At 41.7% G+C, this 26338-nt stretch overlaps 1 protein-coding gene across 12 annotated transcripts; it reads right to left on the minus strand.

Moving 5' to 3' along the window:
* Positions 1 to 1050: 1050 nt before the first annotated feature.
* Cep20 (centrosomal protein 20) lies at positions 1051 to 25533 on the minus strand. 12 transcript variants are annotated; one of them, XM_085694521.2, is made up of 5 exons: positions 25377 to 25533; positions 20641 to 20838; positions 19025 to 19109; positions 12734 to 12820; positions 1051 to 2120 (listed from the first exon to the last, which is right to left on the minus strand). In XM_085694521.2, exons 1-5 carry the CDS (start codon positions 25402 to 25404, stop codon positions 2030 to 2032), a joined length of 489 nt encoding a protein of 162 aa, XP_085550647.1. In that variant the 5' UTR covers positions 25405 to 25533; the 3' UTR covers positions 1051 to 2029. The 12 variants fall into 12 exon arrangements, with proteins under 12 accessions (XP_085550647.1, XP_085550644.1, XP_085550648.1 ...); XM_085694518.2 differs by having other exon boundaries at positions 12734 to 12844; XM_085694522.2 differs by having other exon boundaries at positions 12734 to 12867.
* Positions 25534 to 26338: the final 805 nt, after the last annotated feature.

A 26338-nucleotide genomic window follows, 5' to 3' on the forward strand; every position in this document is an offset into this window, starting at 1 on the left:
AAGTGAACAGGACTGCATGCATACAGGTGTGCACACACCCAGAAATAGATCAATGTGACCTAAGATATGCCTCCTCATGAAGCACAGAACAGTGAGAGCCGTCACACGCACAAGTCCTGGTCCTCCTCAAGATGACCCACTGAGTCTCCAGACAGAAGACTGCACCTACTGTGCTGCTCCCTCTTACTCAAGTCCAGTTCTGGTCTTCCTCTAAGTATAGATGATGTCTCTATTGGGAAGAGTTCATAATTCTCAGTAGTTTTAGTATTTTTATAAAACTAAAGATATTCTGTATGGTGATCTGAGTAAGAATGCCCCCATAGGCTTGGTTCCCAGATGGTAGAACTAGGAAGGTTTAGGAGCTGTGGCCTTGTTGAAGGACATGTGTCACTGGGTAGGCTTTGAGGTTTCTGCAGGCCATTTCCAATCAGTACTCTCTGCCTCATGCTTGTGGATTTCAGTTACTGCTCCAGCACCATGCCTGCCTGCATGCTACCATGCTCCCCAACATGACAGTTATGGATTCTAGCTAGCCCTCCAGAACTGTAAGGCCCCAATAAGTTCTTTATTATGTTATGTTAGTAATATCTTAGTAATGATATTTTGTCACAGCAATAAAAAAAAAGTAACCAAAACACTCATCAGCAAATTCTTCTTGGGAATTTACCCAAAGGAGATGAACTTACCTCCACACAGTCCTATACATAGCATTTACAGTGCATTTTGTTATTGTGCTTCTGAGACAGGGTCTCACCAAGTAGTCCACACCTTTAAAACTGATCATGTGTCAGGTTCAGCAGCTTTATTAACTGCAAGTACCAGGAAGCAGAGGTCACTTTCTAGTAGGTAGACAAGTAACTAAAGAGGCAGGATTCTGCATTATAAATAGCTAACAAGACAGAAAGATGTGGGAGAAACTTCACGGCACACTGCCAATCCTACACGGTGCAAATGACTCAAGTCATGTGGTGCCCAGGGAAAAGGTGGGGCAGGTGTCAGGGCACAGCAGCCGCTCTCCTGCACTGCTACGGCAAACTCACATCACCATGCTTTGCTGGGTGCCTGAGTAGGTTCTTCCTCTTTAATAATTGCAGCTCCAATACAGACTCAGACAGTGGGGGTGCTTAGTGCGTTCCATTTCATTTAGCCAGGTACTTTAAAGTTAAAGTAACATTTTTTTTTGAGACAAGGTTTCACTGCTAGCCCTGACAGGCCTAGAAGTTGCTATGCAGAGCAGGCTGGGCTCAAACTCAGGCATCTGCCTGTCTCTAACCTCCAGAGTGCTAGGACAAAAGTATATGCCACCACACCCAGATTTTCACTTTTTGAGACAGGGTCCCTCATTGAACCCAGAGCTCACCTAATTGGCCAATGAGGCTCATGTTTGTCTCCAACTCTACATCTTTGTGATAGCAGGAACATGAACTTCAGTATTCATGCTTGCATAGGAAGCACTTTCCCTGACTGAGCCATCTCCAGGAAGTTTGGTCTCACTTTATTCGAAGCATTTCATGCACAGGATGGTTGCCACAAACATCAAATGACAAGTGTCTGGGAAGCAGTCTTCCAGATGCCTTTAAAAGGCACATTCTCAACTGTCAGAACTCCAGACACTTGGCTTTTTCTTAAAGGAACTATCGAGTTTACATCATCAGCCAGACATGCAAGTCATATACAAACGTATTCTTGCACATAATTATAAAGCTATCTGTTTACTCTACATAAACATACATACTAGGCTTAAATTTACAATCTTCAGAAGTCAGCCCTGGACTTGACAGGTACTTTTGTTCGTCCCAATTTTGGATAACCAAGTCTCCTATAGCCATCTGGTTCTGTTACTATCCAATTTTTGTGTGAATTCAAATTTTCCCATAAACCTCTCTTGTATTTCTAGAAGGTAACTTCTCCAAACCCCAAGTGAGGTGTCACTACTGTTTCTGACGGCAGCCTGATGGGTCTTCTGGGCTTGTGATTCATTCTTCAACACATCTGCTTTTCCTTTCTTGGGAGTTTTAAGTGTCCCAGCTTAGCCAGGCACTCTGGAAGGCAGAGGCACATCCAAGAGTTCTAGGCAAGCCTGGTCTACATGGTGACACCCTGTCTTGAAATGTTCCAGCCTGCAAAATATATTAAAAAGCCACAAAAGTAATCAGCTGATAGTGTTCATAAATCCCATGTGAAGAGACAGCAACAGTAGATTGTCTTCAATTCTTTGTTTTGTTGCTGTTTGTTTGCTTTAGAGATCCTTAGAGTTTCTTTTATTCTCAATTATATACATGTATGGGTATGAGTATGTGAGTGCAGGTGCTCAAGAGAGGTGAGAGGAGGGCATCAGATCCTCTAAAGGATCAAAAAGTGCTAAGCACTTAGTCATCTCTCTAGCCCCTTGATTCTTTTTTGGACACAGGGTCTGGCTACACAATCTTCCTGCGTGGGCCACCAAGTACTTGGCTGGATTACAGGTGTTGAGCAGAGGTTGCTTGTCTGTAGTAGGAGGCCGCTTGTTTGTTCCCGGCTGCCCCTACCACAAAATAATCACTCAGAAACTATATTATTTAAACCAATGCTTGGCCAATCACTTAAGTACATTGTTAGCCACCTCTTATAGCTTTAGTTAACCCATTTCTATTATATTTTACTATGAGGCGCATGTCCTACTGGCAAGGTTCCAGCTGTCAGTTCAAGTCTTTCCCCTCTGGTGGCTCCATGGCAGCTCTCTGATTCTGCCTTCTTTCTCCCAGCATTCAGTTTAAGTTTTCCCCGCCTACCTCTATTTTGCCCTGCCAGGCCCAAGACAGATTCTTTATTAACCAATGGTATTCACAGCATACAGAAGGAAATCCCACATCATACAGGTATACCCCACCATGACCTGGCTCTTTCTTAGCTTTTAAGAACTTGGTCAGGTGGTGGTGGAGCATGCCTTTAATCCTAGCACTTGAGAGGCAGAGGCAAGCAGAGCTCTGTGAGTTCGAGGCCAGCCTGGCCTACAAGAGCTAGTTCCAGGACAGGCTCAAAAGCTACAGAGAAACCCTGTCTTGGAAAAAAAAAAAGAATATAAATTCTGGGGCTGAAGAGATAGCTTAGTGGTTAAGAGCACTGGCTACTCTTCCAGCAGTCCTGAGTTCAATTCCCAGCAACCAGATGGTGGTTCACAACCATCTATAGTGAAATCTGATGCCCTCTTCTGGCATAAAGTTGATAGAGCACTCATATACATAAAAAAGGGAATACAAAATCTTTATTTAGATAATTAAAAAACAAAAATGGTAAAGCATTTTAAATATAAATGGAAAACAAAAAATTAAAAATCAACGGTTTTTCTTTTTTTCAAACATATCAGGTCGTCCACACTGACCCTCCAGAGTGACACACCAAGTGCACACATATGCCAGTCCTGCCTTTGGTCCCCAGCTGCCCAGTGAGCCAGCTCCAGTCATCCTTGTTTCAGGGTCCTTCTGGATGACAAGATGGTGACATGAAGGCGCCACAGAGCTAAGCTGAATCGCATTAAGCAGTCACTGGGATTAAAACATTGTCTTGGCATAGAGAGGTTAGAATAAAACATAGGAATGCATGTGACAATTCTGTTTATCTTCCATTTTGGTAATTTTACATCAATATCCAAAATTATAAACACCAACATTTTCCCTTAGTCTGGGCCTACATAACTGCAATTCCTGAGGCAGTACAGCATCCATAGCTGACACCTATGAATATTAACCAAGTCCTCTGGGAGCATCTGGTATTTACATTTGCATACAGAACATAATGAAATCCATAACTATAGTCAGTGCAGATTTAGAAGTGGAAATGAGGGTGTGTGCAGCTTCAGGCATTGGTGGCCTAAGTGAGCTTGCAGTGCTTCTAGCTGAGAAAGATGCACTCTGAACATAGGTTGTGATGAACACCCTGAGTACAGAGACCTGCACCTGCTCCCAATGTGCAAAGTACAGCCCACACTTTCTGAGAGCAAAGAAAACAAAGACTGCTAAGAGGAGAAACAGTGTTTGCATACAAACAGGAAAAACAGCTATCCAGAGGTCAGACTGATGACACTTGAAGACCAGATCCAAAGAGGGAAAATAGTTCTAACACAAAACAAAAACTGCCAATAAAGAAAATGCAGAGGAGTCTGGTGTTCTGACACAGGGTTTACTCCTAGCACATAGGATAGGAGCAGGAGGATCTCTGTGAGTTTGAGGCCAGTCTGATCTACAAAGTGGGTTCCAGGACAACCAGAGCCAACAGAGACATCCTATCCAGAGAAAGAGAGAGAGAGAGAGAGAGAGAGAGAGAGAGAGAGAGAGAGAGAGAGAGAGAGCGCCAAAGACAGAGAGAGAAGAAGATACTGAGGGATTGGAAAGAAAGCTCAGGATTGGTTGCTGCTCACAACTACCTGTGTCTCAAGCTCCAGAGGGACCCAGCACCTCTGCACCTACATACATGAACACCTATACACACACACGTGTTCACACATGTAAACCTAAAAAGTATTTTTAAAAGAAATATCAAAAATCCTTGTCAGATGGCAGTGGTGCATGCCTTTAGTTTTCGCACTCTGGAGGCAGAGGCAGGTGGGCGGATCTCTTTGAGTTCGAGGTCATCCTTGTCTACAAGAGCTCCAAAGGACAGGCTCCAAAGCTACAGAGAAACCCTGTCTTGAAAAACAAAACAAAACAAACAAAAAAACAAACAAACAAAAAAACTAAAAAAAAACTATAAAGAGCAAACATAAGTATTTCTGTAAAATCTTCTAATAAATTAACCAATTTAGAAATAACTTTAAGAATGATCATCAGATTGCAGTCCCTACCAATTAAATATGATTTCCAAAGTCAGATACAATGTTTAACCTCTCCCCTGAGAATAACAGAGTCAAGTAAGTGACTGCAGGAAGACCAAGAAGCCCATGCAGCTTTGGTCATGGCTACATTGTTGGGTCTAAGATTAATTCATTCAGAAAGTCTCTGTAAGCCAGAGACAGAACTCTGCAATAAATAAAGTTCTTCAACTATCTCCAAAGCTGCAAAGCCTTGGTCTGTATAAACAGCAGAAGGGTTACAGACTCAGCTATGACCTTGACTACCACAACAATCACCATAGTAACATGCACATGCCCAGAAATAAGGCCTCCACAGAACCCCTGGCAGTTCTACCACTGGAAATATCCAGCCTGATTAGTAAGGGCTGCCCCAAGAACTATAAGCACCCTGTCTGACCTGCTAACAAAAGCTACAGATGCCAAAACACTTGTTAAATATTGTATCTGTCTTGCCCATACTGAATTAACCACAAGTCCTATTAAAAAACATTCTCTAAATCTCTAAGAAGGCTGTGATGGCAGGACTCAGCCTATGGAAGAAACGGTACACACAAGCACATATTCTAACAGTGAAGTATTAAGGAAGAGTTAATTTGGGGGCTGGAGAGATGGCTCAGAGATTAAGAAAACTGGGTGCTCTTGCAGAGGACTTGGGTTTAGTTCCCAGCACCCACATGGTGGCTCACAACTTCCTGTTATTACAGTTCCAGGGGATATGATACCCTTTTCTGGCCTCTAAGGCACTGTATGCACATGGTACACAAATACACAAGCAGGTAAAACCCATTTACATAAAAATAAAATCTTAAAAAGAGAAAAACAGTGAATTTGTGAGAAATACTGGAGGTGATTCATGCAACCAAGGAAAATCTCCAAGTTAATACTGAAATAATTATCTTCTGGGAAAACCAAAACTGCAGAACAGGCACCACAGAAATGGCATTTCAAGGCTGTAAAATTGACAAAGACAACAAAACAGAAGACTCAGCCATTATAAGCCCTGATTCAGCCAATTCAACAGAATGTATATTCTATACCATGCTTGCAAAGTATGAAAAAGAATATGGACATAACACACTTCAATTTAAGGGGCTCTAATTTTTAATACCAGATATTTCATGCATTTTAGATTTCAACTGTCAGTATATTAAATGACCACTGCAAGTCATCAGTTTTTGGTGATGGTGCCTATTCTGCCACTCCAAAACAGAACTGTGCCCGATGTTCTCTGATAAAACAGGAGAGAAACAAAGCCCTCATCAGGAATGGGGATCAGCACTATTCCTGGGCTGCTGTTTGTATGGCTCTGTACTGCCTCTAGATCTGGAGGTGTCCAGGTACTGAGCCCTTTTTGATACACACATTACAGGAGCAGGCACCCTTTATTAGCCAGCAATTTACCCTTTGCTTGTCAATGTTAACAGGCTGTTCTTCCTTTTACTGTGCTTATAAGTACAATATCAGCTTATTCTCTTTGCTCAAAGTTCAGTAAGAATGATCAACAGGAAACATATTTTAAATACATTTCTATTTTTACATTGAAAAGAAAAAATGGAAATGGGTTCTTGTAAAACTGCATTTATGGATCCCTTTCATCCAACAGGGTTTCTAAGAACTTTAGAGTGGTGAAGACCATTTAAAGGGGTTTCCTTCATCATGTTCTGCGTTAACAGGAATGTTATCAATTCATCTTTGAGTAGTGGATGACTAGCATCACCAAATACAACTCAAACTGGTAACATTCCAAGTCACCAATGTTATGACAGTAACAGCTCTCTTCCTGTGGCACATACTTGGCTATGCATTGTTAAGTTGTATCCCCCATGCTAGTTTATCTGTAATAAAACTGTGCAACTCTTATGCTGTGTGACTCTTGACAGTAAGGAACCATTGATGGAACAGCTGTGTTCCATGAAATAAGGCTGTAGCTACGTACACTAGAAAAATAACCTTGAAAAACAGCAAAGTAGCATTCAGAGGCATAACAGTATAAGCAGCTCTTATGATTTTCCTATCCTAAGAATCAAAACTCCTGTTTACTAAGTCTCTCAAAAGATGGCACCTCTGCAGCCATCACTGTGTGCAGGAGGAGTTGCACAGGGAGCTCTGGTAACACTTCCATTAAGTTCCTACATGGCACTTCTCCCAAAGCCTTGTCCTTACATTCTTTATATAATAAAATAAACCCTGCTTCACTAAAACAAAATTAAAAAAATTACTTCCCCTGTTACCTTTTCATTAAATTCCCTAGTAGAAGCCACACTGTTCTTGGGAAAAGAACATTATTATTTAATTTAAAGATCAACATTAGAGTGTCTCAGGGTTTTCATTAATATTGTAAAGACCAGGACCATAAGCAACTTGGGAAGGAGAGGGTTTATTTCAGGATATAGTTCCATATCACAAGCTACCACTGAAAGAAGCCAGGGTAGAACACCACAGAGAGGAGCTACATATTGACTTCCTTAACATGGCCTGCTCGGCCTTTCTTACTGAACCCAGGACCAACCATCCACAATGGGCTGGACCCTCTCACATCAATCATTGATAAAATGTACTACACGCTTGCCCATAAGCCAGTCTGATGGAGGAATATTTCTCAACTGAGAGTTCCTCTTCCCAAATGACTCTAACTGTGTCAGCTTAGACAAAACTAGCTGGAGCAGACAGTGATTTCTTAAATATCAAATTTTAAAGGAATAAATTTTGGTTTTATGCCCTTTAAATTTTTTCAAAACATGAATGAATTTTTCCACAGGTCTATATAATTCTAGCTGAAGGAAGTTTAATGAACAGAGCATACAGACAAAGATCTGTACTTGCATTTTCTTTTTCTCAGTGCGAGGACTAAACTGAGGATACACATGTGAGGCAAGTGCTTCACTGGAAGCACATCCACAGCCCTTGGTGATGGCCTTTAAAGAGAGGAAAAAGGACAAAGAATAAAGTACAAAGTACATTTCAGTTTTCACAAACTTAAGAACTTTAAAAAATACATTCTGGCCTGGCAGTGGTGGCGCACACCTTTAATTCCAGCACTCGGCAGGCAGATCTCTGTGAGTTTGAGGCCAGCCTGGGCTACAGTGTGAGTTCTAGGACAGCCAGGGCTATACCAAAAAAACCTGTCTCACAAAACCAAAAAAGTAAAAAACCAAACCAAACCAAAACAAAAAAACAATCCTGAAAACAATATATATTTTTCTCCAGTGGCTTTTAGCATGGATTAGCTTTTCACAGATACAGTAAAATTTGAGGCTGGATGTTTGTAGAAGCTCAAACGTTTACAAACAGTGGTAGTCTAATACTCCACATACACAGCTGAGATCAGAGAGTCATCTACTGACTGCGTGTGCAGCAGCATGCAGCTCTTCAGTCGTGCTGCTCAGGACTGTGTCCTTCCTCGGGTGGTCATCTAGAGAGAATATATAGGTGTTAATACTACAAATCAAAACAGGCAGACAGGCAAACACACCTCTATCTATTTTAGGGCAATATATTAGTATTTTATGCGTTTTTGTCTTATAACATATATTGACCTGTGGGGGTGAGGACTGGCAGGCACGTATGTGGAGGTCAGAGGACAACTTGAGTGACACGGTTCTCTCCTTCCACCATGTGTGTCCCAGTGACTGAACAAAGCTACTATGACTGCCTGCTAGCTAAGCCCTCATGTGGCAACAAAAAAGGAGTAGTTTATATCTTTGTATGAAAACTGGAACACTATTCAGGAAATTGTGGAAAGTGCTTTTAGAGCCTGCAAGATGGCTCAGTGGGTAAAGACACTTGCCACCAAGTCTGATCTCCAACTTTGATCCCTGAAATTTACATGGAAGAACTGAGCTGACTCCTATAAGTTGCTCTCTGATGTCCACATATGTACTATAGCACATGTGTGCACATACATATAAGTGTAATAAATGATAACTAAATAAAATAAAAACCCAAGATAAACTAGGTATAGGGAGACACACTTGTAACCCCAGCACTTGGGAGGCTGGGGTAGAAGGATAAATACAAGTCAGGGCCACTCTGATCAACATGGAGATTTCTTTGTCTCTGCTCTACCAATGCTGGAGCTAGAGGCACACATGCTAAGTTAGAGAGATGGTTCAGCAGTTAATAGCAATTACTGCTCTTGTAGAGGAACCAGGTTCAGTTTCTAGCACCCACATGGCAGCTCACAATGAACTGGCCTGTAAGTCTAATTCAAGGAAATCTGATGTCCTCCTCTGGCCTCCTTGGGTACCAGGCATGTACATGGTACACAGACACACAGCAGGCAAACACCTACACCCCCCCCCACACACAAAAAAAAACAAATATAAAACTTAATTTTAAAAAAATGTCTGAGTCATGTGTAGTGGCATATGCCTATAATCCCAGCTGAGGCAAGAGGACTATCACCAGTGTGAGGCCAGCCTGGGCTACATGGAAAAATACTGTCTTTAAAAAAAAAAATAAAAAAGACAAACACAGATAAAATTAAAATTTAAATTAAAAAATAAAGGGCCTTTTAAAATTAAATTTCTTTCTTTGTGTGCATGTTTGCAAATATGCATACATGTGAGTGTGTACACACAGGCCACAACAGGAATACGTGGAAACCAAAAGACAACTTTTTTTTTTTGGCTTTTGGAGATAGGGTTTCTCTGTGTAACAGTCCTGGCTGTCCTGGAACTAGCTCTGTAGACCAGGCTAGACTCCAACTCACAGACATCCACCTGACTCTGCCTCCCGAATATTAGAACTAAAGGCAGGCACCACCACTGCTGGCTTCAACGGACAACTTTTAGAAGTTGGTTCCTTTTTTTCTGTTGTGAGGGCCTGAAGCTGTCAGGTTGTTGGGTTTGACAGTAAATGTCTCCCACCTATTAAGCCACCTCCTTGGTCCAAACTATGTTATTTTTGCACTTTAAAGTACACTGACGGATGTGCATTAAAGCAGAACTGAGACGGCTTTTCCATCATAAAAACTTCAACTTTTATTTAAAACAAAACCTACTCTGCCTCAAAGATCACATCTATTTACCACAGGACTAGGTGACATGCTGTCCTTCTGAGGGTGGGAATCTATGTGATCCTCGACAGCATCTTACCTTCCATTTAAGCAAGATGAGCTGTCAAGTGCAGTCAGGTTGGATTTAGAGAGCAACCATGTTACAGATGATCCTACGGCTGAGGGCTCGTCTCAAGGCATTGCACACAAAGGTCAATGTGTTAAGAAAATAATTTGCAAGCCAGAAACGGTGATACAAGTCTTTAATCCTAGCACTTTGGAGGCAGAACCAGGTGGATTTCTGAGTTTGAGGCCAGCCTGGTCTACAGAGCTAGTTCCAGGCCAGCTTGGGTACACTGAGACCCATCTCAAAATACAATCAACAACAACAAAAAAAAAAAAAAAAAAGAAAGAAGAAAAGAAAGAAAGAAAGAAATTATAAAATCACTGTCCCTGTAGCTCTGTAGTCACCTCACTCATGAGCTTCCTCTGGAGTTTTCTACAGAGCAGGTGCCCAAAGTCACTTTACTGACTGTACCTACACTATTACACATCAAAGCAAGTCTCGATTCCCAGCTTGCCTGCCTCCTCCCTCCCTCCCAGCAGAGAAAGGTGACCAGAAGAATCCTGGTTAATGACTACTCTCCTCACTTTCAACTCTCTACTACCATTAACATTACTATTAAGGAGATTCTAACACATTTACAAACCAGAAGCTACTTCTCAAAACATTATTTTTCTTCAAGAATATCTTGTGGTTATTGTGTTAACAAGTATTCATGTGTCATCAGCAACCACCAGGAACAAGAACTGAGTACTGTCATGCATTCTTTAAGTGTGAAAACTACTAAAGCCTTTTTAGGGGACTAAATAATATGGATTATATGTTTAAATACACCCATGTTGTCTGTGAACCAGGAATTCTGCTTTAGGAACTTCCACAGGAGAGATACTTGTATGTACAGACAAAGACACAACCTTACAGAATTTAAAACCAAATCCTTAGCCCCAGTTCATCAGTAAAAATACATCTGTGGCAATATCACACTACTGAGACTCAACCCCCATTCCATAAGCACCCTGCAAGGTAACACACATGCAGACTAGAGATTAATAAAAGGTCAACAGGACCATCTTCCATGGAAGAGAGGGAATCTGGGAAGTTAGGATGGGCAGAGTAGAGAGACTGTTAAAGGGAAATGGGAGAATTTCAGAGGTTTCTACATGTACTGACATGGTTAGTGGCTTATTTTGCATTCTAAGTATTTGTAAAATAGTATTCTGCCCTAGTGTCTGAGCCTTGGCGATGTCTAGCATGAGCATGGAAAGCTCCTACACTCGTGCTCGGGCTGTGCCTGGATGGTAGCCTTGTGTTGAACCTTGGCCTGCACTGAGTAACTATTCTCCCAGTCTTGAGTCTCTGGAAGTTAGTAGAACGATTGTCTGTCCAACTGAGTCAGCTCAGTTTCACAACAGAGAGAACAGAACTAGTCAAGTCACAAATAACCTTATTCTGACTCACAAGTATGTCACTTTCAGAAGCTAAGAGGCAGCAAGTCACTCACATGGCAGTGCTGGTCATAGAGGCTTAGAAAAACCTCACAGGAGAGCAAGCAAGATGTGACTGCCTTGCTGAAAAATTCAAAAGATATGTTACTTTGGAGAAGAGGTTTTGTTTTTGTTTCCACAGAAAATGAGAGCCTATGGATTTATTCTAGGCTAAGAAAAATAAGGTTTGATCAATCCTGAGAAATCTCTGATAGGAGCAGATAGCCCAGATGTCTTGAGTCCTACATCCAGAACAGTCTCAAGACTGTTGAGAGGAGTCAGACTGCTGGCTGAAATGACCAAGCCTCACAGGATACTCCAGTCACGACTTGATCATAATTCTAAATTTTCTCTAGGTCCCTATAAGATTATCAGCACCCCAATTCAGCAGGAAGTAGCCTGAAAAACTACGACCACATTCCCAAAAAATGGACTATGGATATTTTCTTTTGTTTAGAATGTTGGTTACAGGTTGTTATGGATAATGGTCAGGAAAAAATCTAAACAAAGGAAAAGAAAAAAGAAAAACTTCACAGAGCAATTTGCATCCTGGGCACTACTTATGAATTTATTTCAACTCTCATGTAAAGGCCCCCACTTGTAACCACCACCCTTTGAGAAAGAGTGTCAACTCTACCACATGGGAAAACACCCAGTTACAAAGCACTCAGTTCAAACAACCAACTCAGAACCTGTTGCCAATGTGATCAAATTAACCAAAAATTCATTTCGCTTTATTATTCCTATCTTCTTTACTTATTTATGATTTTATCTTCACTGCATAAATTACAAGCCTGAATCACATGCTTTACTCTGAAAGCTCATTTTAAAGGTGAGCATTCTGAGCAAGGTATGGAGGCTCTTGCACTTAATCCTGGTATTAAGAGGTTAAAGAAAAAGACTGATGTAAGCTCAAGGATAGCCAGAACTAGAGTGAGAGCCTGCCCCAAAAGTATTTTGAAAAAGAATCTGTTATCTGTAGGTAACTGTTATCTACCACAGAAAGTCTCTGAAAATGTAATGGCACACATAGACATGGCTTCTCTGTACAGTAGTAATCTTGCCTTGTATTTTTTAGTCTGGGAAAGGTGGAGGGGGGCCGGACTTCTTGATTTCAAAGAAAATTATACAGTGTGGTAAGCCAGGCAGTTCCAAAGACCCCACTGATGTGAAAGTCGGGGTTTCTTTCAAGACCTTGCCTTTGAAATTATATCACTTTGCCCAGTCAAGATTTTCTTTTCTGAAAGCAGGAGGTTAGGCAAACACTGGGCTAGACATAAGCGTAATTAAGCTAGGACTCAAAAGCTCCAGAGGAGAACAAAGTCAATGAAGTTAAAGGAGAACGCGTTGGAAACACCTACCCTTTGGTTTTCTGCTGGGCTTCCAGCTGAGATGCCTGTTTGGAGGCTGGAGTGTTGACTCTGTCAGAAGCACATTCTGGATGCCATCTGGAGGACCACGCAAGAAATGGGCTAAAATTCCATATAACAGAGGACTATTTCAGGAAGAAGGCAAAACCAAAATCAATTCATTTCCCATAGGTAGAAAAAGCTTAAGACATTTGCTTTAAAGGTAACTCTGACACTGAAGCTGCCCTTTAACTCACTAGATCGCAAAAGACACAGGATTATTATCCAAGTGGCAGATGGTTACTCTCTGTTTAAAACTACCAATTAACTTGAGAAGTTTTTATTTTCAAGATGGGGTTTCTCTGGATACCCTGAAACTCTTAGACCAGGTTGGCCCTGAATTTAAGAGATCCGCCTGCGTCTGCCTCCCGAGTGCTGAGATTAAAGGTGTGCGCCGCCTCTGTCACCGTCTGGCTCTTGAGAATTTTTAAGCCGCCAGAAAACACATTAATACCATTAAAACATCTAAACTGAAATAAAATTACAATCAACCCACTGGAACTCAGCTTGTCAACTCCAAGCCCAGCCTAAAACCTTCCAAGAACCTAAAATTGGTTTCCTGCTTTGCCAACAGTCAGTTGCAGACCTTGGAAGATCTTAGTTTCCTGAAGCTCACAGATGTTTCTCTTCCTTAAAGGGTCTGAGCAGTCCCTTTGGTGTGTTGTGAATGAGTTCACAATGTCAAGCTTCTAGCTGTGCACCTTGCACACAGTAAAAGGCACATTAATTTTGGTCACATGAGAGTTGCGTAGTAACTAAAAGGCTGCTTTGTGGTTATCTCTTACCCATCACTATACTACAACCAACTTATTAATGAGAAAACCAGGCCTCAGTAATGTGCTAGGGTCTCTCAGGGGTAAGGACATTTACACATATAACCAACTCCTATGTGCTTTTCCTTAAAATATGTCACCTAGAGTTCTGTTAATCAGTCCCTTGTCACTGAAGGCCGGTCTGCTGACAGCACAAAAGTCAAAATCCCTTTGCTTCCAAGCTCACCCCTAAAAATACAAGTAAATACATTTACTTTTGAGATATCCATCTCCTGCCCAGTTGGTATAATTGCTCAAAGTATGGTGTGTCTATTGAAAACAGTGTCTACTAAACCCATTATACTTTACTGAGCCTCACTTACTTCAACCAATGGAACAAGGTGGTAAGGACAAGGGTTTATTACTTGCTTTCTTGTATCACTTTCTGTGAGAGGCACAGCCTAAGGATGTTCAGGCAGTCCCACAGACAGGCACATGTGTGAGGCACTGAGATAGTCCAAAGCAGATCCCATGGCTTCAGTTAAGGCTCTAGAAGCCTGAAATCTCAAGAAATCTGGGTCTACACTCAGGTGAGTACAGTTCCCAATACCCTGATACAGTGAGTTCTGGAGTGATGTGTGGGACAGGAGCACATGACTGTGCTTCAGCAGCTCCTCCAGGCCAAGGAGCAGCACAGGCTCAGTAGGAAATCATATCAGGATATGCTTCATGACCTCTGTCCCTTACAGTCAACTTGTTTGAGACTGCTAAAGGTTTTACTTCTAACTTGGATGGAATCTACTTGAGATTTTAAGTGTCAGAAATCTTAAACTGCTTTAGATAATACATAATTAGCACATTTAGCCTACAATTTCATAGACAGTAAAGTATCTTTGCAAAAATAAGCTTTAAAAGGCCACATACAGGGCTGGAGAGATGGCTCAGAGGTTAAGAGCACTGACTGCTCTTCCAGAGGTCCTAAGTTCAATACCCAGCAACCACATGGTGGCTCACAACCATCTGTAATGAGATCTGGTGCCCTCTTCTGGCCTGCAGGCATACATGCAGACAGAACACTGTATACATAATAAATAAATAAATAAAAATATTAAAAAAAAAAGGCCACATACAGAAAAGTATAGCAAGGGTTGTTGCCCAGTGGGAAAGCATTCACCTATCATGTGCAAAGCCCCAAGTTTGATCTTCAGCACGTATACCCCCCAATTCCCAAAGAGCAGCAAGATGCTCCTTTCTGGAAATAAAGCTGGTCACTAGTTTCCTCTTTAACTGGCTCATCTGAGGCAACTGTCTCAGAGGCTACTAAAAGGCTAGGAAAAAATCTAAGAGCTCCGAACACCTGCTAACTGCAAACAATGCCTTCTGCTTGAATGACCTCATACCCAACTGCTCACCACCTTTTGCTATTGTGGTAGTCGAAGAAGGAATGGCCCCCATAGGCTCATATATTTGAATGTTCGGTAATTAGGGGGTGGGGATACATGAGAGACATTAAGGGGTATGGCCATGTTGGAGGAAGTACGTCACTGGGGATGGGCTTTGGGGTTCCAAAAACCAAGCCAGTTCCAGTGTCTCCTCACTTCCTGCTACCTGCAGATCCAGATGTAGAACTCTCAGTTACCTCTCCAGCGCCATGTCTGCCTGTGTGCTGCCATGCTTCCTACCATGATGAAAATGAACTAAACCTTTGGAATGGTAAGTCAGCTCCAATTAAATGCTTTCCTTTGTAAGAGTTGCTGTGGTCATAATGCCTCTTCATGGCAATAAAACACTGACTAAGGTACTCTTAGAGACTTTTTTCACACATTTCAAAAACTGTCCAAATGTATAAAGCATTGTTCACTGTTTTGCACAACACTCAAATGCAGTGATTACGGCACCCATGGCCACTATCTCCGCAAAGAGGAGGACTATGCCCCTTAGAGATTTCTTCACCCAATAAATCTGGTTATCAAGTTAGATGACAAAGGCTCTTTCTGTGGCAGGATTTCTTGAGGCACATGCTTTGTTTATGTACCTCAAGAATGACCAAGAGGGAATGTGGTTCAATGGTCTTTTGTGCGTATCTGGTAACACTTCAGAAAATAGTATGCTGCCACATCTCCAACAGTAACCCACATGATAGCAGGTGTTAGGTAGGTTTTGGCAGAATAGTAAAATGCTGGAAAATACCTCATCAATACAGGAATAAATAATCCACAGTGACCTAAGAACATGAGAGTTGTTTACAACAAAAGGGGAAGATATGGTAAGAAAAGGAAGCAGAGGAAGACAGCCTTCAATAGACACCTTCATATTCTGTGTAGATAACAAGAACAACAGCAACAAAAACAACAACAACAAACCTGAAACAAAATAACCCCCCCAAATAAGAAGACTGCAAGTGTTTGAAAAAGAGATGTATATACACAATTCCCTCACTAAGTGGAAGAAAATACACACAGTTGTGCTTTAAGTGGTGAGCTTGTATCCGAATAATGCAAGGGAAAAATGTTCACTGGGTCACCTTTGGGGAGTGAGAGGTGCCAGTGGGCAGATGGAGACAACATTACAGTTTTCTCCGCCATTACACGTTTTGTAGCAAAACACCAATACTTTCACCATGACCACTTTAAAAAAGATTTCACCTCACTCAGGCCATTGCTCCTCTCTAAGGGCTCATGCTACTTGATGTTAATACACAAAGCAAGTATACGCAAGCAGTCAGCTTGCGGTCATCACTCACACCTGGTGCCTTAAAGCTTTCCCTTCAAGGCCGGGCGGGGGTGGCACACGCCTTTAATCCCAGCAATCAGAAAGCAGAGGCAGGCAGATCTCTGTGAATTCGAGGTCAGCCTGGTCTAAAAGAGCTAGCTCTAGGACAGGCTTCAAAGCTACAGAGAAACCCTGTCTCGAAAAACCAAAAAAGGAAAAAAAAAAGCTTTCCCTTCAGAAAGAGCTCTTCACCTGTCGAGCACAAAGCTACACAGCATCTCGATGCTCAATGCAAAACAACATCAAAACGCAACTGGAAGTTTCTAAATATCTAATACTATAGTAACAGTCCACTATAGTAATACTCTGCACTTACTTGAATCATGTAGTATAACAACCATTATATTCCTTTGTAGTCTGTTTAAGATTGCTGTTGAAACCCTTTGAAGTCATATCATATCAGCACAAAGACAAGTATAAAGAGAAGAAAACATGAAACTGTGGAACTACGAAATGCTTTCTTTTCTCCTTCTCCAGGTCACCTTGATTTTATGCAGATAATCAGTTTTTGTGGTAACTGAAATCCATTGCAATGAGAACAAAATATTCATAGTCAAAAACCTGTGGGTAACTTCTTTCTCCTTCCCAACTCCTGTGGGAGCATCTAAATAGGGCCAAGAAGATGAAAGGTGATCCCACAGAAGTTGAGGAAGAAGAGAGATCTCAAACTTCCAGAAGAGGGAACAATTGTTGCAAAGGCAAAGAACCATGAAGCTGCAATGAGCTGTGTGCCAGTGAGGTGGGTAAAGCCACTGGAGCTGGAAGCCATGCTAAGGGTTGTGACTTGCTCATGTATATAATGGACATTTATTAAGTGTCTATAAATGATGCAGTAGCTGCCATAGAAAGATAGAGGGCAGGAGAAAATCAGCTTGAAAAAGAGCGACTGCTGATAAACTAGTCAGGTGGCTCCTTAACAGTGTGAGCAGCATGGCACAGGACAGTGAGAACAGACACCCAGAGGCAGAGTCAATAGTATGGGGAAAGGACTGGCCAGAGAAAGAGTTCCCTTTAAACTTCCTGTGGACTCTGCCTTTAAAATCTGAGCAGCAACCAGGCATAGTGGCACATGCCTTTAATGCAAGCACTCAGAAGTCAGTGAGTTCAAGGGCAGACTGGTCTACAAGACAAGTTCCAGAACAGCCAGGGCTGTTACATAGAGAAAACCTGTCTTGAGAGAAAAGAAAACAAAAACAAAAATCTAACAAAACCTGAGCAGCTCATGAGCAGCTTATGAGGAAGGTGTGAGAAAGCACAAAGAACACCCTTGTCTTCTGGACACCACATGAGCAACTCAGGAAAATTAGCACATCTGCCCCATATAGACCTCCCTAGAGATTCAAGAATATGGTGGGGAGGGGGTGTAGAAATAAAAGTAGAAGACAGAACCTGCTAAATACTTTATGATTTAAAGGAGTCAATGAAGAAAACAAGACTACCACTGGGAACTCTTACAACAGTGAAGAACCACAAGAAACAGGACAGGAAACAGTGTGGAGAAAAGAAGTCAGTATTACATGTTGCAAAAACAGGCATACACTTGGCTCTAGGAATAGGACAACACTGAGGGAGTGCTAGTTTAAGTGGCATATTATATAAAACCATTTATGGTAAAACAAAACATAATTATACCATAAAAACAAATGAAAAAATTCAATAAGCTTTTAGAAAGAAAACATGAGTTTTCAAAGAAATTTCCAGCTAGTAAAGCTGAGTTGAGCCATGTACTCTGGCACTAGGTACAAACTAAGCCAGTTAGGGACTCTATGGAAAAATGTAAAAAGTATTAAACACAGGGAAAGAACTAAGAAATGGTGAGTATAAACAAGGAGAAGGAGCACTGAAGATAGCAGAAGAAAGAGGGACAGTAACATGAATACAGAGGGCAGACCTAGCAATTAAAGAATATAAAGCAGTAGTAGGGTGAGAGGAAGTTGATGGGAAGGCTTTTTTTTCTTCTTTTTTTCAATTTTACAGAAGAGATCTGAGTTTGTTTCTACATTGGAGTGAAGAAAGCAATGAGGAAGAGTTAAATATGAAGAAGAAAGCAACTTAAAGAACAAAGCCTTAGAAGAAAAAAGATCAAGAGGCCAAGAAAAATCATCCTTAGAAAGAAGTAAGAAGGCCGAAGGGGGAGCAGGAGAGGTGGCCTGCTTAGCAATTAAGAGCACTGGCTGTTGTTCCAGAGGACCAGTTTCAGTGCTCAGCACTCACTTGGTGGCTTACAGCCACTTGTAACTCCAGCTCCAAGGCCACATGTATGTGGTGAGCAGTATGCATGGAGACAAAACACGCATCCACATAAACACTTTTTTTTTTTTAAGTTTAAAACAGAAAATAGAGAGCCAGGCCAAGGAGACTGCTCAGGGTACAGGGTGTGTTGCATCCCAAGCAGTTAAGGCTCTGGTTCAATTATCACCACTGAAAGAAACAAACTGAGGAAAAAGCCCTCAAGAAAGAAAGAAAAAGAGAAAGAAAGAAGGGAGGACAAGAGGGAGAGAGGCAGGCAGGCATGGTGGTTGGTTAGATATTCAGTTCTCTGAAGACACAACAAGCTCAGCTGCAGCAGAGACCTCAGGTGACTTACCTGCTGCCACGCTGCTTGGACCTCATAAAGTATGTAACATACAGTAAACCCCAGTAAGTTCCTGCTGGATTAAAATGAGTCATAGGCAGCACTGAATGCAACATCTGCAAACTTCTTTTAAAAACTTCTTACATTGAGTTATCCTTCGATTCTTCAAAGGCATTCAGTTCACGGATGAGAAACTGTCTGTCCAATGGAACTACAGGTTGACCAGATTCTGGAGGGAAAAAGTTCAGGAAAACACTGAGTCTATTAATCTAAAAGGTAAACTTAATTTTGATAATAACCATAATTCCTAGGTACACACATTTCTCAGACTTTGGTAGAATGCTGACAGCACATACCAACACAGATCAAATTGCATATGACTTTATGCCAACAAACTCCAATGCAATCAAATGTAGAACTTAATTACAGCTTAACACATACTCACTTTTTATATCCCCAATTTGTGATTGGTAATATGGTTTCTGAATCTAAAATTATAATGCTGGACTTCAGTAAGCTTCCTAAGATGCTTATAGATTAAACACATGATAATAATAAATAGCTCATTAAAATATATATCCATTTAGGGACAGTAATTCTAAAGTTAAAATTATAAATTATTAGACTGAGTCTTACTCTAGCACACACTGGTCTCAAATTCACTATGGGACCTAGACTGGCCTTAATTCTTCTACCCTTGCTTCCTGATCGCTGGGGCTACACATGTGAGCCACCACCTCCCAGATGAGACAGTGAAACAATAGAGTCACTCAAAAGCAGTGGCAGTTATTACCTGAAGGGAAGCATTCACTTCCCAGACAATATAGCAATTTCATCTTTAGCTATTTATTTACAAAAATAAAATGAAGGTCACACAAAAGCTTCATATAAATGTTTTTGAGGATTTGTTTCACTGCTGCCAGAAAGTATAAACAGCCAAACTGTCTATGAGAGCAGAAAAAAATGGCACAGCCACAGCATTACCCCATTCACCGGGTAGAAGTCAACATGACTGAACCTCTGATGAGTTTTACCAGGTAAAGTGAGGCAGCATCAAAAGGCAAGTCCTGGAGGCCTGCACTTACATGGCATGATGGAAAAGGCAAACCTGATGAATAGAAACTCAGTCTGTCTTCTCTTCTTTCCTCCCCACCTTCCCCTGTGCTGGGAATTAGCCTCTGGCCTCACACATTAGGCATGAGTTCTAACACTGGGCTACAGCCCCAGTGCTTTTCTGGTTTTTATTTTGAAGCAGTGTCCTCCTGCTTTAGCTCCTTGAGTTTCTGCGATTATAGGCATTAGCAACAATACCAATCTAAAACAATGAAACACTTGATATGAAAGACAGCACTGTTACTATTTCATCCTAGGGACAATACACACTTAGGTGATGGCATTTTCAAAAAAAAAAAAAATTTCCCCTCTGGAGTGTTGATAGTATTATACAGACAGCTATGATAATCTGAGAGAAATAGATACTAATACTAGATCTTTAGAGAACCTTCAACATATCAAAACCATATCCTTTATGAGCATGTGTGCATAGTATTACATGAAACCTGCAGTAGAAGGTCCTAGCTCTTACTTTCCCCGACAGCATAAAGCTCACCAAAACTTGTTCATGCTGACAAGAGACCACAGGACAATATGTGTTCAGTCACTTGCATGACAGAGTAATAAAACTACATATTTAGGCTGCTTTCTGAGAATTAAAAAAAGCATAAAGCAGAGGTTTTCTTCAGAGATGAATAACCACTTACCTGCTATGAGGACAGAGGCTGTGTACTTATATTTGTTGAATTCCAAATACTCCCTAATTAATTCATTAATTAGAAGGTTTTCATGAGACAATGATGGTCGGGGTTCATGATCATCATCCAGGGCACTGAAAACTTCAGCACGGATCCTTGCTTTTAAATGTCCTAACACTCCCTTTTTTTCCAAGGTGTCCTTTAAAACTGTGAAATAGAAAATATAAACGGTTCTGTTATAGACTAACTGTTGAAATTTCAGGTATGTGCTAAAGAATAAAAAGGACACAAATATAGCTCTTAGTTTAAAGAGAAAGATAAACAATTTCAATATCTTAAGCTCTATTTGTAAAAATTAAAGTACTCATAGTATAATCCACTCTCAACGTATTTGTGCAAATTCAAGTTTATCCATGATGCATCTTTAGTTAGGGACTATAGTTTGATGGGGGGAAAGGGTGAACTGAATAAAGATTGTTTACCCCCGAGTCTCCCACAGATGTTCAAGTGTTTGTCTATTTATAGGGGACGCAGATACTACTATGACCTTTAGTCTGGAAAGATGATTATGGAAAACAACTATCCTCCAGAAAAAGAAGGAATATATCATTATTGTTGACAGAGAAAAACTTCTGACATCCATAGCTGACTTGGTTTTGTTTTTCAAGACAGGGTCTCTCTATGCAGTCCTAGCTGGCCTGGAACTAACAGAGATCCGCCTGCCTTTCTCAAGTGTGCCACTACATATCTGGCTGACTGAAATCCATAGCTGATTTTTGTTTGTTTGTTTCCAGACAGGGTTTCTCTGTTGATTCTTGAAAAAAAAAAAGTGTTGCAGGTTTTGGTTCTGTTCTGCTTTAGGGGAACTAGAATTGGGAATGTTGCACATTCCTGTAATTTCAGTACTTGGGAGGCTGGGAAGTCAGACCAGCTTGGGTCTCATACCTAGACTATAACCCAAGCTAACTTTAAACTTCTGATGTAGGCTGAATATGACCCTAAATTTCTGATCCTCCTGTAGAATATGCTGGGATTAACAGGTGTACACGACCAGCCCCAATGTATGTGCTGCTGGGGATCGTACCCAGGGCCTCATGCATGACAGGGAACCAACATCCCTAGCCCAACAGTAGGATTTTAAAATTTCAAGTCTGGTTAGAAATGTAATACAAGGGGCTGAAGAGATGGCTTAGTAGTTAAGAAAGCATATTGTTCTTGCAGAGGACTTCAGATTACTTCCTGGTACCCATATGAGTACCCACAACCATCAATAACTCCAGAGGAACTGATGCCCTCTTCTGCTGGCCTCCACAGGCAACTGCACTCATGTACACATGTACACACACACACACACAGAGAGAGAGAGAGAGAGAGAAAGAGAGATAGAGAAACACAAATAAAAATAAATCTTAAAAAAAAAAGAGATGTAATGAGACTCTAATAAAGGACTATACCAGCGTTAACTTAAGGAGTCAGAAGTATGCATGCCTCAACCCTGCTACCACCCAGCCCAGAACCAGAGCTAGGAGATGGCCTAACCCAGCATCCACCTCATCTATGAACTGCTGGAGCATGTGAAGGGGCCGAACCTGCAGATTCAAAGCTACAGGATCTCCATGACATAGGACAACAACAGAATATTAAAGAGGCGTCCCAGTGAGGGTCCAGTATCAAAAGTAGCCAAAACAGGGGCTTAGAACCAGACCAATGATTCACTGCAATGAACACTTACAAGTAAAGATGTATGTCAAGACTTCTTTTTTGGTATTATTAGTTTGTCTTTCTTTTAAATATTATGTTGGGGGAGGGGAAGGTTGCAGTGGCAGAGGGTGGATGTGAAGCAATGTGGAGATGAATGGAATCAGGATGCATGATGTGAAACCACAAAGAATCAATTTATGGGGCTGGAGAGATGGCTCAACGGTTAAGAGTATTGCCTGCTCTTCCAAAGGTCCTGAGTTCAATTCCCAGCAACCACATGGTGGCTCACAACCATCTGTAATGGGGTCTGGTGCCCTCTTCTGGCCTGGAGGCATACACACAGACAGAATATTGTATTTATTATGTATACAATATTCTGTCTGTATGTATGCCTGTATTTATTATGTATACAATATTCTGTCTGTATGTATGCCTGTATTTATTATGTATACAATATTCTGTCTGTATGTATGCCTGTAGGCCAGAAGAGGGCACCAGACCCCATTACAGATGGTTGTGAGCCACCATGTGGTTGCTGGGAATTGAACTCAGGAACTTTGGAAGAGCAGGCAATGCTTTTAACCTCTGAGCCATCTCTCCAGCCCTAAATAAATATTTTTTTAAAAAAGAATCAATTAAAAAAAAAGTTACCATCCAGATCCTTCCCTTTTCAAAAAGTCTTTTGTGACTACAGGGCAATTCTGAAGAATCAATATAATACCTAGAATATAGCAAGAGCTCACAAAATATTACAAATGTATAATATCTATAGTGCCTTACACTATTGGTGAAAAAAAAAGTAGTTCGTTTTCTGTTTTATTTTTTGAGATATGGCTTCTCTGTGTAGCCCTGGCTGTCCTGGAATTCCCTTTGTAGACTAGGCTGGCCTCCAACTCATAGAGATCTGCCTGCCTCTGCCCCCAAGTGCTGGGATTAAAGGTGTGTGTCATCATCACCCAGCTAAAAAGTGTAGTTTAACAGAACACTGTGCTCTGCCAGTGGCAAAAGTGTTATTAATATGCCACAACAATAAAAATTCATAGGACAGCTTATTCATTTAGGTACAATCAGTAAAGTTCCTAAGCTTTGGTAAATAACAGCATCCTTGGTCATGTGATTAAAGATATACACTGATAGACTTTCCATCTTCCTTCTCCTTTGTTTTAAAGTATTCATCCCTTCAGTCTTTCTGTAGGTGCAGTTATCAACAAATTTACTTTCTAACAGGCCCATAAAAGGAAAGCTTTATCATACTCTTAAGATCATAAGACAACCCCTGTTCTCTAGTTCCATCTTTGGAAATTAAATGGAGAGATTCTTTTCCACTGGCAAGCATCCTGTTCCAATTACTATGAAGTACACACAGTACAGCCTCATACTCAGCAGAAAATAAAAAGTAATGAAGCTGGCACTGGAAAACTTAGCATGTCCTTCATGACTTGGTGGCAGATTCCTAACTCATGCTTCGGTTGCCTTCTTGGTGGTAATGAACTCTACTCTCAGAAAGAAGATCAGGTGAGATGGAAGAGTGCTTTACGTGAGTAAAAGGCCCATAAAATAGATCATCAATTAAGGACCAAGTTTTTGTTACATTTTTCTTAGACACAAAGCATATCAAGAGTCCGAGAATACAGAAAAACATAAGTAAAGAAGAAACTCCAAGTCTATTAGAGGTCACCGTCCTGGAACTAGTTCTTGTAGACCAGGTTGGCCTTGAACTCAGAGAGCTGCCTCCCAAGTGCTGGGATTAAAGGCATGCACCACCACTGCTCAGCTTGGGAGCAGGTCTTTTTTTTTTTTTTTTAAGACTTATTTATTTACTTACTATGTATTCAGTGTTCTGCCCGCATGTATCCCTGCAGGCCAGAAGAGGGCACCAGATCAGATGGTTGTGAGCCACCATGTGGTTGCCGGGAATTGAACTCAGGACCTCTGGAAGAACAGCCAGTGCTCTTAACCTCTGAGCCATCTCTCCAATTGGGAGCCGGTCTTAATCTGATTTATTTCCCACAGAATTATTTTCAAGTCCTTTGAGAAGTTTATACAATTTCACATGTGTTATGTATCCCCAACTCCCAGAAGAACTCCACTGATTCATGTGAAGTCCCTCCTGGGGACTGAGGCATGTCTGGTTTTGAATTGCTCACCAACACGTATTTTGTCAGTGGTTACTAAATTATAGTCTCCAAGCTACTCTACTTGGTCCTCTCCAAATTTCCACCATCACTGGCTTGGACTCTGAATTCTTTGAAACTCAGAACTGGTTTTATTCATTGTGAAGCAGAGTGGCTCAGTGATTAAGACGCTACTGCACCTTATGGGAGTTCCACGCCAGTCTATTTCTACCTAAATTATCTTGGATGAAATATTCTACCTCAACTTCCCAATGTAGCGAACAGGGTTTGTTAGATGGAATCAACACGGATGAGTTGTGTCTGAAAGAGAGGATCACACACTAAGCCTTAACTACAATTACGACGCAAACATTAACTATAATTATCAGAACTGATAGGATACACGTGTTATTTATGGTTACTCTTTATTTTTTGCAGTCCTGGAGATGGAACCCAGGGTCCTGCACATAACCACTTTGGAAAAATTCTTCCGAAAAATCCCGAAGAACCGCCAGGATGGGCAACTCTGCCTCAGGTTTATCTCAAAGGACCTGGAGGATCTATCTGCAAATCGTTAAGAACTGTGTTACCAATCGTGGCTGTAGTGTTGTCAATGGTCAGCCCTGAACACAAGGCCTAGACTTGGCGCTGTCGGCTCAGCGGGGTTCAGATGGATGTCCGTAGGAACAGACCTGCAGCCCTCTCAAGCACTAAACAAAGATTTCAGTCTCTTCCTCCAGGTCGCCTGGCCCTCCCACAGCACATGCGCAGCGGTCGATTCCGCCCCCTCCCCCCCGGCGGGCCCTGCCACCTCAGAACGATCCCGGAAAGGCCGAGCCGGTGTCCCGCGCGCTCTCCTTCCGTCCCATCCCTATCATAGACGGAAGGGGCGACGCTTCCCGCTGGCGAGCGTCCTCTCGGCGCACTCACCAGCTTTCAGTTCGGAAACACTCGCCATTTTTCAACTGCTACCGGCGTCACGCGTCTGCCGCGCTTACGCCCGGCGCGGCGGCGTGGTTTCCAACCAATAGGAGCACTGCTCTCTTCAGGCGCAACCTCAACTGTTTCTGTGTCTGAGGTCGGGTGATTGACGAATCGCCACCAGAGACTTCACCAATCAACGAGCGTATGAGGCGGGCCCCTAAAAGGGAAAGAGGGCGGAGCCAGGGCCGAGTCAGTTCCAGAACGTCGCCGCCGGGAGCTGCTGCAGTTACGGACAAGGTGCTGACTTCTCTGCTTCGGTCAGAGTTACCTGGAAGTAGTGTTAGAACAGATTGCTCTGACCCACTCTTGGGTCTTTCTGAGTCGAGGACCGAAAGTTGGTTTTTCAATCCTGGACGCTATGATTGGCTGCTGGTAGTCTAAGAAATAGCACCTCAAGAATCATCTTCCAGGGCACTCACTAGGAAGCCTTTACACGCCTTAGGTGCCCATTTTACAGAGGAGGAAACTTGAGTTTTCAATAGTGAGCAAGCTTTCGTTAAGCTCACCTGCAGATGGTGGAGGTGATACCTAAACCCAGGCCATGTCTCTTCAAAGCCTGCTCTCTACACTAGCATTAATACCAAGTACATTTGGAGTCCCCGAGCTATTCGTGGAAATAACTGATAAAGGAATAACATGTAGCGTTACAAGAAAAAAAAAAGAACATGGGAATAGTATGTTCAAAACGGTGTGAGGTAATATGACTGCAGTTGGCTCTCCAGGAAGGCCAAAGACACTGTTAAATAAGAAGCATTATTGACCTAGATTCTAAAACTGGACCCTTAAAATTATGGACAATCCAATAGCGCAAGTCTATTTATTAGTGGATGCCAGTCAGCATATTTTCAAGGAAGTGAAATGTAATAAGAAGTATAGATTTTATTAAAAAGAAGTCATTGGTTTGTTTT

This window comes from Myodes glareolus, chromosome 9 (assembly GCF_982192425.1).
Source record: "Myodes glareolus chromosome 9, mMyoGla1.1, whole genome shotgun sequence".
NCBI lineage: Eukaryota > Metazoa > Chordata > Mammalia > Rodentia > Cricetidae > Myodes > Myodes glareolus.